The 14,722-nt window shown below is 77.2% G+C and overlaps 1 protein-coding gene across 1 annotated transcript; it reads left to right on the top strand.

Annotated features, from left to right (window-relative positions):
- Window positions 1-10,271: 10,271 nt before the first annotated feature.
- On the top strand, window positions 10,272-14,716 carry LOC125425060 (F-box DNA helicase 1-like; the record flags this gene model as incomplete). The annotated part of the gene is made up of 3 exons (XM_048482546.1): window positions 10,272-10,349; window positions 12,240-12,404; window positions 14,510-14,716. Coding segments are annotated over exons 1-3 (373 nt in total), but the record flags the coding sequence as incomplete, so codon positions are not given.
- Window positions 14,717-14,722: the final 6 nt, after the last annotated feature.

Genomic DNA, 14,722 nt, shown 5'->3' with positions numbered 1-14,722 from the left:
GGGGGGTGGGGGGGGGGGGGGGTGGGGGGGGGGGGGGGTGGGGGGGGGGGGGGGTGGGGGGGGGGGGGGGTGGGGGGGGGGGGGGGTGGGGGGGGGGGGGGGTGGGGGGGGGGGGGGGTGGGGGGGGGGGGGGGTGGGGGGGGGGGGGGGTGGGGGGGGGGGGGGGTGGGGGGGGGGGGGGGTGGGGGGGGGGGGGGGTGGGGGGGGGGGGGGGTGGGGGGGGGGGGGGGTGGGGGGGGGGGGGGGTGGGGGGGGGGGGGGGTGGGGGGGGGGGGGGGTGGGGGGGGGGGGGGGTGGGGGGGGGGGGGGGTGGGGGGGGGGGGGGGTGGGGGGGGGGGGGGGTGGGGGGGGGGGGGGGTGGGGGGGGGGGGGGGTGGGGGGGGGGGGGGGTGGGGGGGGGGGGGGGTGGGGGGGGGGGGGGGTGGGGGGGGGGGGGGGTGGGGGGGGGGGGGGGTGGGGGGGGGGGGGGGTGGGGGGGGGGGGGGGTGGGGGGGGGGGGGGGTGGGGGGGGGGGGGGGTGGGGGGGGGGGGGGGTGGGGGGGGGGGGGGGTGGGGGGGGGGGGGGGTGGGGGGGGGGGGGGGTGGGGGGGGGGGGGGGTGGGGGGGGGGGGGGGTGGGGGGGGGGGGGGGTGGGGGGGGGGGGGGGTGGGGGGGGGGGGGGGTGGGGGGGGGGGGGGGTGGGGGGGGGGGGGGGTGGGGGGGGGGGGGGGTGGGGGGGGGGGGGGGTGGGGGGGGGGGGGGGTGGGGGGGGGGGGGGGTGGGGGGGGGGGGGGGTGGGGGGGGGGGGGGGTGGGGGGGGGGGGGGGTGGGGGGGGGGGGGGGTGGGGGGGGGGGGGGGTGGGGGGGGGGGGGGGTGGGGGGGGGGGGGGGTGGGGGGGGGGGGGGGTGGGGGGGGGGGGGGGTGGGGGGGGGGGGGGGTGGGGGGGGGGGGGGGTGGGGGGGGGGGGGGGTGGGGGGGGGGGGGGGTGGGGGGGGGGGGGGGTGGGGGGGGGGGGGGGTGGGGGGGGGGGGGGGTGGGGGGGGGGGGGGGTGGGGGGGGGGGGGGGTGGGGGGGGGGGGGGGTGGGGGGGGGGGGGGGTGGGGGGGGGGGGGGGTGGGGGGGGGGGGGGGTGGGGGGGGGGGGGGGTGGGGGGGGGGGGGGGTGGGGGGGGGGGGGGGTGGGGGGGGGGGGGGGTGGGGGGGGGGGGGGGTGGGGGGGGGGGGGGGTGGGGGGGGGGGGGGGTGGGGGGGGGGGGGGGTGGGGGGGGGGGGGGGTGGGGGGGGGGGGGGGTGGGGGGGGGGGGGGGTGGGGGGGGGGGGGGGTGGGGGGGGGGGGGGGTGGGGGGGGGGGGGGGTGGGGGGGGGGGGGGGTGGGGGGGGGGGGGGGTGGGGGGGGGGGGGGGTGGGGGGGGGGGGGGGTGGGGGGGGGGGGGGGTGGGGGGGGGGGGGGGTGGGGGGGGGGGGGGGTGGGGGGGGGGGGGGGTGGGGGGGGGGGGGGGTGGGGGGGGGGGGGGGTGGGGGGGGGGGGGGGTGGGGGGGGGGGGGGGTGGGGGGGGGGGGGGGTGGGGGGGGGGGGGGGTGGGGGGGGGGGGGGGTGGGGGGGGGGGGGGGTGGGGGGGGGGGGGGGTGGGGGGGGGGGGGGGTGGGGGGGGGGGGGGGTGGGGGGGGGGGGGGGTGGGGGGGGGGGGGGGTGGGGGGGGGGGGGGGTGGGGGGGGGGGGGGGTGGGGGGGGGGGGGGGTGGGGGGGGGGGGGGGTGGGGGGGGGGGGGGGTGGGGGGGGGGGGGGGTGGGGGGGGGGGGGGGTGGGGGGGGGGGGGGGTGGGGGGGGGGGGGGGTGGGGGGGGGGGGGGGTGGGGGGGGGGGGGGGTGGGGGGGGGGGGGGGTGGGGGGGGGGGGGGGTGGGGGGGGGGGGGGGTGGGGGGGGGGGGGGGTGGGGGGGGGGGGGGGTGGGGGGGGGGGGGGGTGGGGGGGGGGGGGGGTGGGGGGGGGGGGGGGTGGGGGGGGGGGGGGGTGGGGGGGGGGGGGGGTGGGGGGGGGGGGGGGTGGGGGGGGGGGGGGGTGGGGGGGGGGGGGGGTGGGGGGGGGGGGGGGTGGGGGGGGGGGGGGGTGGGGGGGGGGGGGGGTGGGGGGGGGGGGGGGTGGGGGGGGGGGGGGGTGGGGGGGGGGGGGGGTGGGGGGGGGGGGGGGTGGGGGGGGGGGGGGGTGGGGGGGGGGGGGGGTGGGGGGGGGGGGGGGTGGGGGGGGGGGGGGGTGGGGGGGGGGGGGGGTGGGGGGGGGGGGGGGTGGGGGGGGGGGGGGGTGGGGGGGGGGGGGGGTGGGGGGGGGGGGGGGTGGGGGGGGGGGGGGGTGGGGGGGGGGGGGGGTGGGGGGGGGGGGGGGTGGGGGGGGGGGGGGGTGGGGGGGGGGGGGGGTGGGGGGGGGGGGGGGTGGGGGGGGGGGGGGGTGGGGGGGGGGGGGGGTGGGGGGGGGGGGGGGTGGGGGGGGGGGGGGGTGGGGGGGGGGGGGGGTGGGGGGGGGGGGGGGTGGGGGGGGGGGGGGGTGGGGGGGGGGGGGGGTGGGGGGGGGGGGGGGTGGGGGGGGGGGGGGGTGGGGGGGGGGGGGGGTGGGGGGGGGGGGGGGTGGGGGGGGGGGGGGGTGGGGGGGGGGGGGGGTGGGGGGGGGGGGGGGTGGGGGGGGGGGGGGGTGGGGGGGGGGGGGGGTGGGGGGGGGGGGGGGTGGGGGGGGGGGGGGGTGGGGGGGGGGGGGGGTGGGGGGGGGGGGGGGTGGGGGGGGGGGGGGGTGGGGGGGGGGGGGGGTGGGGGGGGGGGGGGGTGGGGGGGGGGGGGGGTGGGGGGGGGGGGGGGTGGGGGGGGGGGGGGGTGGGGGGGGGGGGGGGTGGGGGGGGGGGGGGGTGGGGGGGGGGGGGGGTGGGGGGGGGGGGGGGTGGGGGGGGGGGGGGGTGGGGGGGGGGGGGGGTGGGGGGGGGGGGGGGTGGGGGGGGGGGGGGGTGGGGGGGGGGGGGGGTGGGGGGGGGGGGGGGTGGGGGGGGGGGGGGGTGGGGGGGGGGGGGGGTGGGGGGGGGGGGGGGTGGGGGGGGGGGGGGGTGGGGGGGGGGGGGGGTGGGGGGGGGGGGGGGTGGGGGGGGGGGGGGGTGGGGGGGGGGGGGGGTGGGGGGGGGGGGGGGTGGGGGGGGGGGGGGGTGGGGGGGGGGGGGGGTGGGGGGGGGGGGGGGTGGGGGGGGGGGGGGGTGGGGGGGGGGGGGGGTGGGGGGGGGGGGGGGTGGGGGGGGGGGGGGGTGGGGGGGGGGGGGGGTGGGGGGGGGGGGGGGTGGGGGGGGGGGGGGGTGGGGGGGGGGGGGGGTGGGGGGGGGGGGGGGTGGGGGGGGGGGGGGGTGGGGGGGGGGGGGGGTGGGGGGGGGGGGGGGTGGGGGGGGGGGGGGGTGGGGGGGGGGGGGGGTGGGGGGGGGGGGGGGTGGGGGGGGGGGGGGGTGGGGGGGGGGGGGGGTGGGGGGGGGGGGGGGTGGGGGGGGGGGGGGGTGGGGGGGGGGGGGGGTGGGGGGGGGGGGGGGTGGGGGGGGGGGGGGGTGGGGGGGGGGGGGGGTGGGGGGGGGGGGGGGTGGGGGGGGGGGGGGGTGGGGGGGGGGGGGGGTGGGGGGGGGGGGGGGTGGGGGGGGGGGGGGGTGGGGGGGGGGGGGGGTGGGGGGGGGGGGGGGTGGGGGGGGGGGGGGGTGGGGGGGGGGGGGGGTGGGGGGGGGGGGGGGTGGGGGGGGGGGGGGGTGGGGGGGGGGGGGGGTGGGGGGGGGGGGGGGTGGGGGGGGGGGGGGGTGGGGGGGGGGGGGGGTGGGGGGGGGGGGGGGTGGGGGGGGGGGGGGGTGGGGGGGGGGGGGGGTGGGGGGGGGGGGGGGTGGGGGGGGGGGGGGGTGGGGGGGGGGGGGGGTGGGGGGGGGGGGGGGTGGGGGGGGGGGGGGGTGGGGGGGGGGGGGGGTGGGGGGGGGGGGGGGTGGGGGGGGGGGGGGGTGGGGGGGGGGGGGGGTGGGGGGGGGGGGGGGTGGGGGGGGGGGGGGGTGGGGGGGGGGGGGGGTGGGGGGGGGGGGGGGTGGGGGGGGGGGGGGGTGGGGGGGGGGGGGGGTGGGGGGGGGGGGGGGTGGGGGGGGGGGGGGGTGGGGGGGGGGGGGGGTGGGGGGGGGGGGGGGTGGGGGGGGGGGGGGGTGGGGGGGGGGGGGGGTGGGGGGGGGGGGGGGTGGGGGGGGGGGGGGGTGGGGGGGGGGGGGGGTGGGGGGGGGGGGGGGTGGGGGGGGGGGGGGGTGGGGGGGGGGGGGGGTGGGGGGGGGGGGGGGTGGGGGGGGGGGGGGGTGGGGGGGGGGGGGGGTGGGGGGGGGGGGGGGTGGGGGGGGGGGGGGGTGGGGGGGGGGGGGGGTGGGGGGGGGGGGGGGTGGGGGGGGGGGGGGGTGGGGGGGGGGGGGGGTGGGGGGGGGGGGGGGTGGGGGGGGGGGGGGGTGGGGGGGGGGGGGGGTGGGGGGGGGGGGGGGTGGGGGGGGGGGGGGGTGGGGGGGGGGGGGGGTGGGGGGGGGGGGGGGTGGGGGGGGGGGGGGGTGGGGGGGGGGGGGGGTGGGGGGGGGGGGGGGTGGGGGGGGGGGGGGGTGGGGGGGGGGGGGGGTGGGGGGGGGGGGGGGTGGGGGGGGGGGGGGGTGGGGGGGGGGGGGGGTGGGGGGGGGGGGGGGTGGGGGGGGGGGGGGGTGGGGGGGGGGGGGGGTGGGGGGGGGGGGGGGTGGGGGGGGGGGGGGGTGGGGGGGGGGGGGGGTGGGGGGGGGGGGGGGTGGGGGGGGGGGGGGGTGGGGGGGGGGGGGGGTGGGGGGGGGGGGGGGTGGGGGGGGGGGGGGGTGGGGGGGGGGGGGGGTGGGGGGGGGGGGGGGTGGGGGGGGGGGGGGGTGGGGGGGGGGGGGGGTGGGGGGGGGGGGGGGTGGGGGGGGGGGGGGGTGGGGGGGGGGGGGGGTGGGGGGGGGGGGGGGTGGGGGGGGGGGGGGGTGGGGGGGGGGGGGGGTGGGGGGGGGGGGGGGTGGGGGGGGGGGGGGGTGGGGGGGGGGGGGGGTGGGGGGGGGGGGGGGTGGGGGGGGGGGGGGGTGGGGGGGGGGGGGGGTGGGGGGGGGGGGGGGTGGGGGGGGGGGGGGGTGGGGGGGGGGGGGGGTGGGGGGGGGGGGGGGTGGGGGGGGGGGGGGGTGGGGGGGGGGGGGGGTGGGGGGGGGGGGGGGTGGGGGGGGGGGGGGGTGGGGGGGGGGGGGGGTGGGGGGGGGGGGGGGTGGGGGGGGGGGGGGGTGGGGGGGGGGGGGGGTGGGGGGGGGGGGGGGTGGGGGGGGGGGGGGGTGGGGGGGGGGGGGGGTGGGGGGGGGGGGGGGTGGGGGGGGGGGGGGGTGGGGGGGGGGGGGGGTGGGGGGGGGGGGGGGTGGGGGGGGGGGGGGGTGGGGGGGGGGGGGGGTGGGGGGGGGGGGGGGTGGGGGGGGGGGGGGGTGGGGGGGGGGGGGGGTGGGGGGGGGGGGGGGTGGGGGGGGGGGGGGGTGGGGGGGGGGGGGGGTGGGGGGGGGGGGGGGTGGGGGGGGGGGGGGGTGGGGGGGGGGGGGGGTGGGGGGGGGGGGGGGTGGGGGGGGGGGGGGGTGGGGGGGGGGGGGGGTGGGGGGGGGGGGGGGTGGGGGGGGGGGGGGGTGGGGGGGGGGGGGGGTGGGGGGGGGGGGGGGTGGGGGGGGGGGGGGGTGGGGGGGGGGGGGGGTGGGGGGGGGGGGGGGTGGGGGGGGGGGGGGGTGGGGGGGGGGGGGGGTGGGGGGGGGGGGGGGTGGGGGGGGGGGGGGGTGGGGGGGGGGGGGGGTGGGGGGGGGGGGGGGTGGGGGGGGGGGGGGGTGGGGGGGGGGGGGGGTGGGGGGGGGGGGGGGTGGGGGGGGGGGGGGGTGGGGGGGGGGGGGGGTGGGGGGGGGGGGGGGTGGGGGGGGGGGGGGGTGGGGGGGGGGGGGGGTGGGGGGGGGGGGGGGTGGGGGGGGGGGGGGGTGGGGGGGGGGGGGGGTGGGGGGGGGGGGGGGTGGGGGGGGGGGGGGGTGGGGGGGGGGGGGGGTGGGGGGGGGGGGGGGTGGGGGGGGGGGGGGGTGGGGGGGGGGGGGGGTGGGGGGGGGGGGGGGTGGGGGGGGGGGGGGGTGGGGGGGGGGGGGGGTGGGGGGGGGGGGGGGTGGGGGGGGGGGGGGGTGGGGGGGGGGGGGGGTGGGGGGGGGGGGGGGTGGGGGGGGGGGGGGGTGGGGGGGGGGGGGGGTGGGGGGGGGGGGGGGTGGGGGGGGGGGGGGGTGGGGGGGGGGGGGGGTGGGGGGGGGGGGGGGTGGGGGGGGGGGGGGGTGGGGGGGGGGGGGGGTGGGGGGGGGGGGGGGTGGGGGGGGGGGGGGGTGGGGGGGGGGGGGGGTGGGGGGGGGGGGGGGTGGGGGGGGGGGGGGGTGGGGGGGGGGGGGGGTGGGGGGGGGGGGGGGTGGGGGGGGGGGGGGGTGGGGGGGGGGGGGGGTGGGGGGGGGGGGGGGTGGGGGGGGGGGGGGGTGGGGGGGGGGGGGGGTGGGGGGGGGGGGGGGTGGGGGGGGGGGGGGGTGGGGGGGGGGGGGGGTGGGGGGGGGGGGGGGTGGGGGGGGGGGGGGGTGGGGGGGGGGGGGGGTGGGGGGGGGGGGGGGTGGGGGGGGGGGGGGGTGGGGGGGGGGGGGGGTGGGGGGGGGGGGGGGTGGGGGGGGGGGGGGGTGGGGGGGGGGGGGGGTGGGGGGGGGGGGGGGTGGGGGGGGGGGGGGGTGGGGGGGGGGGGGGGTGGGGGGGGGGGGGGGTGGGGGGGGGGGGGGGTGGGGGGGGGGGGGGGTGGGGGGGGGGGGGGGTGGGGGGGGGGGGGGGTGGGGGGGGGGGGGGGTGGGGGGGGGGGGGGGTGGGGGGGGGGGGGGGTGGGGGGGGGGGGGGGTGGGGGGGGGGGGGGGTGGGGGGGGGGGGGGGTGGGGGGGGGGGGGGGTGGGGGGGGGGGGGGGTGGGGGGGGGGGGGGGTGGGGGGGGGGGGGGGTGGGGGGGGGGGGGGGTGGGGGGGGGGGGGGGTGGGGGGGGGGGGGGGTGGGGGGGGGGGGGGGTGGGGGGGGGGGGGGGTGGGGGGGGGGGGGGGTGGGGGGGGGGGGGGGTGGGGGGGGGGGGGGGTGGGGGGGGGGGGGGGTGGGGGGGGGGGGGGGTGGGGGGGGGGGGGGGTGGGGGGGGGGGGGGGTGGGGGGGGGGGGGGGTGGGGGGGGGGGGGGGTGGGGGGGGGGGGGGGTGGGGGGGGGGGGGGGTGGGGGGGGGGGGGGGTGGGGGGGGGGGGGGGTGGGGGGGGGGGGGGGTGGGGGGGGGGGGGGGTGGGGGGGGGGGGGGGTGGGGGGGGGGGGGGGTGGGGGGGGGGGGGGGTGGGGGGGGGGGGGGGTGGGGGGGGGGGGGGGTGGGGGGGGGGGGGGGTGGGGGGGGGGGGGGGTGGGGGGGGGGGGGGGTGGGGGGGGGGGGGGGTGGGGGGGGGGGGGGGTGGGGGGGGGGGGGGGTGGGGGGGGGGGGGGGTGGGGGGGGGGGGGGGTGGGGGGGGGGGGGGGTGGGGGGGGGGGGGGGTGGGGGGGGGGGGGGGTGGGGGGGGGGGGGGGTGGGGGGGGGGGGGGGTGGGGGGGGGGGGGGGTGGGGGGGGGGGGGGGTGGGGGGGGGGGGGGGTGGGGGGGGGGGGGGGTGGGGGGGGGGGGGGGTGGGGGGGGGGGGGGGTGGGGGGGGGGGGGGGTGGGGGGGGGGGGGGGTGGGGGGGGGGGGGGGTGGGGGGGGGGGGGGGTGGGGGGGGGGGGGGGTGGGGGGGGGGGGGGGTGGGGGGGGGGGGGGGTGGGGGGGGGGGGGGGTGGGGGGGGGGGGGGGTGGGGGGGGGGGGGGGTGGGGGGGGGGGGGGGTGGGGGGGGGGGGGGGTGGGGGGGGGGGGGGGTGGGGGGGGGGGGGGGTGGGGGGGGGGGGGGGTGGGGGGGGGGGGGGGTGGGGGGGGGGGGGGGTGGGGGGGGGGGGGGGTGGGGGGGGGGGGGGGTGGGGGGGGGGGGGGGTGGGGGGGGGGGGGGGTGGGGGGGGGGGGGGGTGGGGGGGGGGGGGGGTGGGGGGGGGGGGGGGTGGGGGGGGGGGGGGGTGGGGGGGGGGGGGGGTGGGGGGGGGGGGGGGTGGGGGGGGGGGGGGGTGGGGGGGGGGGGGGGTGGGGGGGGGGGGGGGTGGGGGGGGGGGGGGGTGGGGGGGGGGGGGGGTGGGGGGGGGGGGGGGTGGGGGGGGGGGGGGGTGGGGGGGGGGGGGGGTGGGGGGGGGGGGGGGTGGGGGGGGGGGGGGGTGGGGGGGGGGGGGGGTGGGGGGGGGGGGGGGTGGGGGGGGGGGGGGGTGGGGGGGGGGGGGGGTGGGGGGGGGGGGGGGTGGGGGGGGGGGGGGGTGGGGGGGGGGGGGGGTGGGGGGGGGGGGGGGTGGGGGGGGGGGGGGGTGGGGGGGGGGGGGGGTGGGGGGGGGGGGGGGTGGGGGGGGGGGGGGGTGGGGGGGGGGGGGGGTGGGGGGGGGGGGGGGTGGGGGGGGGGGGGGGTGGGGGGGGGGGGGGGTGGGGGGGGGGGGGGGTGGGGGGGGGGGGGGGTGGGGGGGGGGGGGGGTGGGGGGGGGGGGGGGTGGGGGGGGGGGGGGGTGGGGGGGGGGGGGGGTGGGGGGGGGGGGGGGTGGGGGGGGGGGGGGGTGGGGGGGGGGGGGGGTGGGGGGGGGGGGGGGTGGGGGGGGGGGGGGGTGGGGGGGGGGGGGGGTGGGGGGGGGGGGGGGTGGGGGGGGGGGGGGGTGGGGGGGGGGGGGGGTGGGGGGGGGGGGGGGTGGGGGGGGGGGGGGGTGGGGGGGGGGGGGGGTGGGGGGGGGGGGGGGTGGGGGGGGGGGGGGGTGGGGGGGGGGGGGGGTGGGGGGGGGGGGGGGTGGGGGGGGGGGGGGGTGGGGGGGGGGGGGGGTGGGGGGGGGGGGGGGTGGGGGGGGGGGGGGGTGGGGGGGGGGGGGGGTGGGGGGGGGGGGGGGTGGGGGGGGGGGGGGGTGGGGGGGGGGGGGGGTGGGGGGGGGGGGGGGTGGGGGGGGGGGGGGGTGGGGGGGGGGGGGGGTGGGGGGGGGGGGGGGTGGGGGGGGGGGGGGGTGGGGGGGGGGGGGGGTGGGGGGGGGGGGGGGTGGGGGGGGGGGGGGGTGGGGGGGGGGGGGGGTGGGGGGGGGGGGGGGTGGGGGGGGGGGGGGGTGGGGGGGGGGGGGGGTGGGGGGGGGGGGGGGTGGGGGGGGGGGGGGGTGGGGGGGGGGGGGGGTGGGGGGGGGGGGGGGTGGGGGGGGGGGGGGGTGGGGGGGGGGGGGGGTGGGGGGGGGGGGGGGGGGGGGGGGGGGGGTGTGGGGGGGGGGGGGGGTGGGGGGGGGGGGGGGAAGGTGGGGGAGGGGGTGGGCGGGGGGGGGCGGGGGGGGGGGGGGGGGGGTGGGGGGGGGGGGGGGCTTCAGAGGATCTGATCCTCTGAAGATGCCAGCCACAGATGCAGGCGAAACGTCAGGAGAGAATGCTGCTAGAACACGGCCATACAGCCCGGAAACCACACAGCACCCAAGTGATTCCAGCCGTGAAAGCCTTCGACAATACATATACATTCTTTGTGAACCTTATGGAGGCTTCTGAACCACACACGTCTCCGTGTCCGGGCATGGAGCCAGTGTAGCCAGGCAACCTGACTTCAGGAAAATATTTTGTTTATTTTCCTGGCGGTAACAACCTGAAGGTTGGCAAGCCAACTGAGGTCCCTCTTCACCCCCTTCCCCCCAAATCTCGAAGAAGCTGCTAATTCAGAGCTGGCAACCTGGTCTATCTGGATTGTTCTGGGCATAAACCTTGCCCTTTCAAAAACTATCACATTTTTCATTATTTTCGTCCTTAATTTGCGTATACCTTTATTTAAATTTTTTTTTCAGTTTTTAAAAAAATAATTTTAAAAAATTGCACTCGCATTTATTTATGAATCGGATTCCTACGGACTACCATAAACCTTGCCCCTCAAATGGAGGCATGCCCACGCACGGAATTCCGCGTTGCGTGGTGGAACTCACCTGTCCTTACCTCTTTGGGCCGGAACCGGAGAAAAGGAAGCGGGCTGCGGGCATGTTTTGCAACGTTTCCTGGGCAATGCCTGTTTTCCGGGCAATCCCGGAAAAGCAACCATGGTTTCCCCGTGATTAGCTACGGCAGATGTCAATCCACCTCAGGGGGCGGGCGCTTTGCCATGGACGGCCAGCGTGATAGGTTGCGCGACTCCAGGAAGCAAGCTAGGATCCGCGCACAAGGCAGGAGCCCGAGGACTTTGGCGCTTGCAAACTTCTCTTAAGATCAGAGTGAGAATCCGGCGGCGGGGAGAGCAACTGATAGCAATTAATGCAGCTGCTAATTAATGGCTTATTTGGGCTGGGAGGGAGGTATTTAAGTCTGAAGTCCAGTGCCTGTATTTCCTTCCTTGGGACAAATCCTTCTTTAGCTGAGTGGGAGAGGACTGTCCAGGGCTAGGGTACCCTTGGGATGGGCAGGTAAGCAAGTCTCCAAAGTTCCTAGCCATGGCCCATGTTGCAAGCGTGGAGCCTGGAATGATTCCCTTCTCTGTTACCTATAAACCCTGGAGGGGGAAAAAATTCTGCTTTGGAGAATGGACTGTTTGGCGTTCCCCTTCCCCAAACCAGGGCCCCTTCCGCACACGCAAAATAATACGTGTTCAAACCACTTTCACAACTGTTTGCAACTGGATTTTGCTATTCCGCACAGCTTCAAAGAGCACTGAAAGCAGTTTGAAAGTGCATTATTCTGCCTGTGCGGAATGAGCCCAGAGGTGGGATCCAGCAGGTTCTCACCAGATCCCGAGAGTGGGTTACTAATGATTTGTGTGTGCCGAGAGGGGGTTACTCATTGGGTCTGCTTTTCCGTTAGAAATTCCATTAGGTCCAACAATCATGAAGTCCTGTTGTTTCCTATGTGGCTGGTTAGCGAAGGTAGAAAACGGGATCATTCTCCCCGTTGGGCTGTTTTTAAAAACATGTCTTAGATTAGAAATATGGTAAAGTTCCCTGTTTAAGGAAAGTCTCCTTCTTTTGATTTCTAGAAACAAAATTAAGTATTTGAAAGTGTTAAGTATTTGACAGGCAGTCAACTAGGGGAGAAGTAGTTGTTTCTGTTGGCAGTAGACGACAGGACTTGCTATAATGAGTTTAAATTATGGACAGAAAGATACCAGCTGGAAATTATTTGACAGGCAGTCAATTGGAGGAGAAGTACCCTGTTCCCCCGAATATAAGACATCCCCGGAAAATAAGACATAGTAGAGGTTTTGCTGAAGTGCGAAATATAAGGCATCCCCCAAAAGTAAGTCATAGCAAAGTTTTTGTTTGGAAGCATGTCCGACGAACAGAACACAGAAAAATAAGACATCCCGTGAAAATAAGACATTGAGCATCTTTGGGAGCAAAAATTAATATAAGACACTGTCTTATTTTCAAGGAAACACGGGTAGTTGTTTCCGTTGGCAGTAGACGATAGGACTTGATACAATGAGTTTAAATTATGGACAGAAAAATACCAGCTGGAAATTAGGAACTTTTTTGTTTACAGTAAGAGTTTTTTACAGTCACAGAGAAATTATTAATGCCCCGCCCCCGTAATGCCTGGCCACGCCCCCATCCAAATCCGAGTTTGGATTTCTTTCCCCCCTTTCTCTCCTGCAGGAGACTCAAAGGGGCTGACAATCTCCTTGCCCTTCCTCCCTCACAACAAACGCCCTGTGAGGTAGGTGGGGCCGAGAGAGCTCCGAGAAGCTGTGACTAGCCCAAGGTCCCCCAGCCGGCGTGTGTGGGAGGGTACAGGCTAATCTGAATTCCCCAGAGAAGCCTCCACAGCTCAGGCGGCAGAGCTGGGAATCAAACCCGGTTCCTCCAGATTAGATACACGAGCTCTTAACCTCCTACGCCACTGCTGCTCCTCTGGAGTCCAGCTTTCAGAGTTCTTTTCTATAAATAAAATCCTTGCCGAAAGAAAATTAATAGAGCAGGGAGGCATACTCTACCCTTTTGCTGCCGCCCCATGGGCTTCCGGTGCTTACTTTCTAATCGCAGGGAGTTTTTCAACACAGGGGAGTGTTCCCAGATGTGATTCTGCCACTCGGGTTTCTGCTGCCTCCTTGTATGAACCAGGATTGGTTCCGTAACTGAAAATTGCCATTTTGACTTCTTCGTTGGTAACAGTGAAACGTTTCAAGCGCCTTCGCCTCTCAGCCAGTGACTGTGACGGTCTGAGCCAGAGTCCGGAAGGCACCGCCGCCTTGACACAGCCCTTCAGCCAGAGGCAGAGCAGCCGAGACTCGAACCGGGGTCTCTACCCTACTTTCCGGACCAAGAAGCATCAAAGAGGTATAGCGGCATCATGACCTGTTGCATTCTCGGAAGTCTAGGGGAAGTCTGCTAGGATTTCATACTCCGCCTCGTGGAGATCATCAGTTTCCCTACAGAAAATGGGTATTTTGAAAGTGGGCTCTACGATATAATGATGTAACTCCACTGAAGACTCTCCCATCACCAGATCTTGAATTCCAGAGGTGTGGTGTGATTTGATTTGATTTGAATGCCTTGAAAACCCTACAGCAGGGGTCTTCAAACTATGGCCCTCCAGATGTTCAGGAACTACAATTCCCATGAGCCCTACCACTTGGCCATGCTGGCAGAGGCTGTTGGGAATTGTAGTTCCTGAACATCTGGAGGACCATAGTTTGAAAACCTTTGCCCTACAGGATTTGCCATAAGTCTGCAATAATTTGATGGCAAAAATGGGGCTTTTTAGTGATAATGACAAATAGACAAAAAGACTGTTTTAATGGTGGTTTTTAATGTTTTATGCTTTTAGGATTGTATGTTTGAACAGGGCTTTTAACCCCATTATGTAAGCCACCCTGGGACTTTGGTGTAGGGTGGGCTATAAGTGGAACGAACGAACGAACGAACGAATGAGGGGACAGGCGCATCTCCCTGGGAAAGTAGCCTCGTGCTTGTGAGGCTGCCACAGAGAAATCCCTTCCTTTTGTGCGGAGTGAACAATCTCTTTTGACTGGCAGGGTGCAACAGTCCCTCTAAGGCTTCCATAGATCTGTGTGGAAGCTTGCTGTCACCATGCAGAACTGAGTTGTAGTGGGCGCTGCCCCTGTGGGCCAGCCACCTGAGCTGTGCGGCACCAATACAGTGCCTGTGCAGCTACGTGTCTTAGAGGGAACGTTGGCAGGACAGTCATCAGACCTCTCCCTGAGATCTTAATTTCTGGGCAGGAGCATCTGGTGCCAAGTCTGACTTGGTGCCAAGTCACATAGGTCTTTAAAGGATAAAAGCAACACCTTGAATTGGGCTCAGGACCTGAATCGGTAGCCAGGGTTATTGATTTAGTCTCGGGGTCATAGGCTTCCAGTAGCTGGCCCCAATCAGTAGTCTAGCTGCAGCATTCTGCCCCCCCCCCCCCACACACACACAGAGCCTTTATTGGCATCATACAGCTGGCCCCAATCAGTAGTCTAGCTGCAGAATTCTGCACTACACACACACACACACACACACACACAACACACACACAACACACAACACACACACACACAGCCTTTATTGGCATCATACAGTAAAACATTTTGTCACCAGAAACATTTTACAACCAGAATAACATAGTTACAGCTCAAATAACCATCATCTAATATAAAAATCTCCCTTAGCAGATGTACCAATTATATCCAACCAGAAACTTGGCAACTAATTCAGAAAAATCCTGATTTGATCCATCCAGGAAATACTTTATCCTTTGATCATCTGTCATATCTACATTAAAAGATGTAAACAATGGTCGATACTTATACCTTAAGTCACAGGGGTCAAACTCGCGGCCCTCCAGATGTTATGGACTACAGTTCCCATCATCCTCTGCCAGCAGGGGATGATGGGAACTGTAGTCCATAACATCTGGAGGGCCGTGAGTTTGACACCTATGCCTTAAGTATTCCCTACTTGGACAGTGAAACATGATATGTTCTAGTGTTTCTGCTTGTATGCTGTTGCAAGGGCATAATCTTTTGGTCTTTGGTATTTTTTTGAATCGACCCTCGAGTAAGGCAGATGGCACAATATTGAATCTTGCTAAAGCACGTAAAACTACCTGGCTTGGAATGGTGGTGGATTTTTAACCAGTATATAGTTGCTCTAATCCGAGCCAGGGTAGTTAAGGAACATAGGCCTAGTTCAATGCGTGAGGCTGCGTAAGACACGCAGTTGGGGAAAGCATTCGGCACTAGCTGCAGCTTCCGAACAACCCTCAGGGGTAGCCCCAAGTAGAGCACATTGCAGCAGTCCAGTCTAGACGTCACTGAGGAATGGATCACCGTGGCCGGATCTGACTGAACTAGGAATGGGCTCAGCTAACCTACCAACGTATCGTCTTTGGAAGCCACTTTAACGTTCTTCTTTTTCTGTGTCTCTTGACGGAGCAGGCTGCCAGAAGGCCATCACTGATTACTTCAGAATCAAAGCCCGCCCCTCACCACGTGCAGATGACAGACCCAAAAGCGGGCCAATCAAAGCTGAGGACTCTCCAGAATCTTGTTCGCTTCTCAGTGGAGAATGGAACGTGGCCCCCGTGGCTTCTGGAACAGGGCCAGGTTTTTCTCAGAGTAACAGTCAATGCCAGCTGGATAACAGCCACG

This window comes from Sphaerodactylus townsendi, unplaced genomic scaffold, assembly GCF_021028975.2.
Source record: "Sphaerodactylus townsendi isolate TG3544 unplaced genomic scaffold, MPM_Stown_v2.3 scaffold_180, whole genome shotgun sequence".
NCBI classification, from domain to species: domain Eukaryota; kingdom Metazoa; phylum Chordata; class Lepidosauria; order Squamata; family Sphaerodactylidae; genus Sphaerodactylus; species Sphaerodactylus townsendi.
Note: the sequence above shows the minus strand (reverse complement) of the source record. Positions and strands in the feature narration are given on the sequence as shown.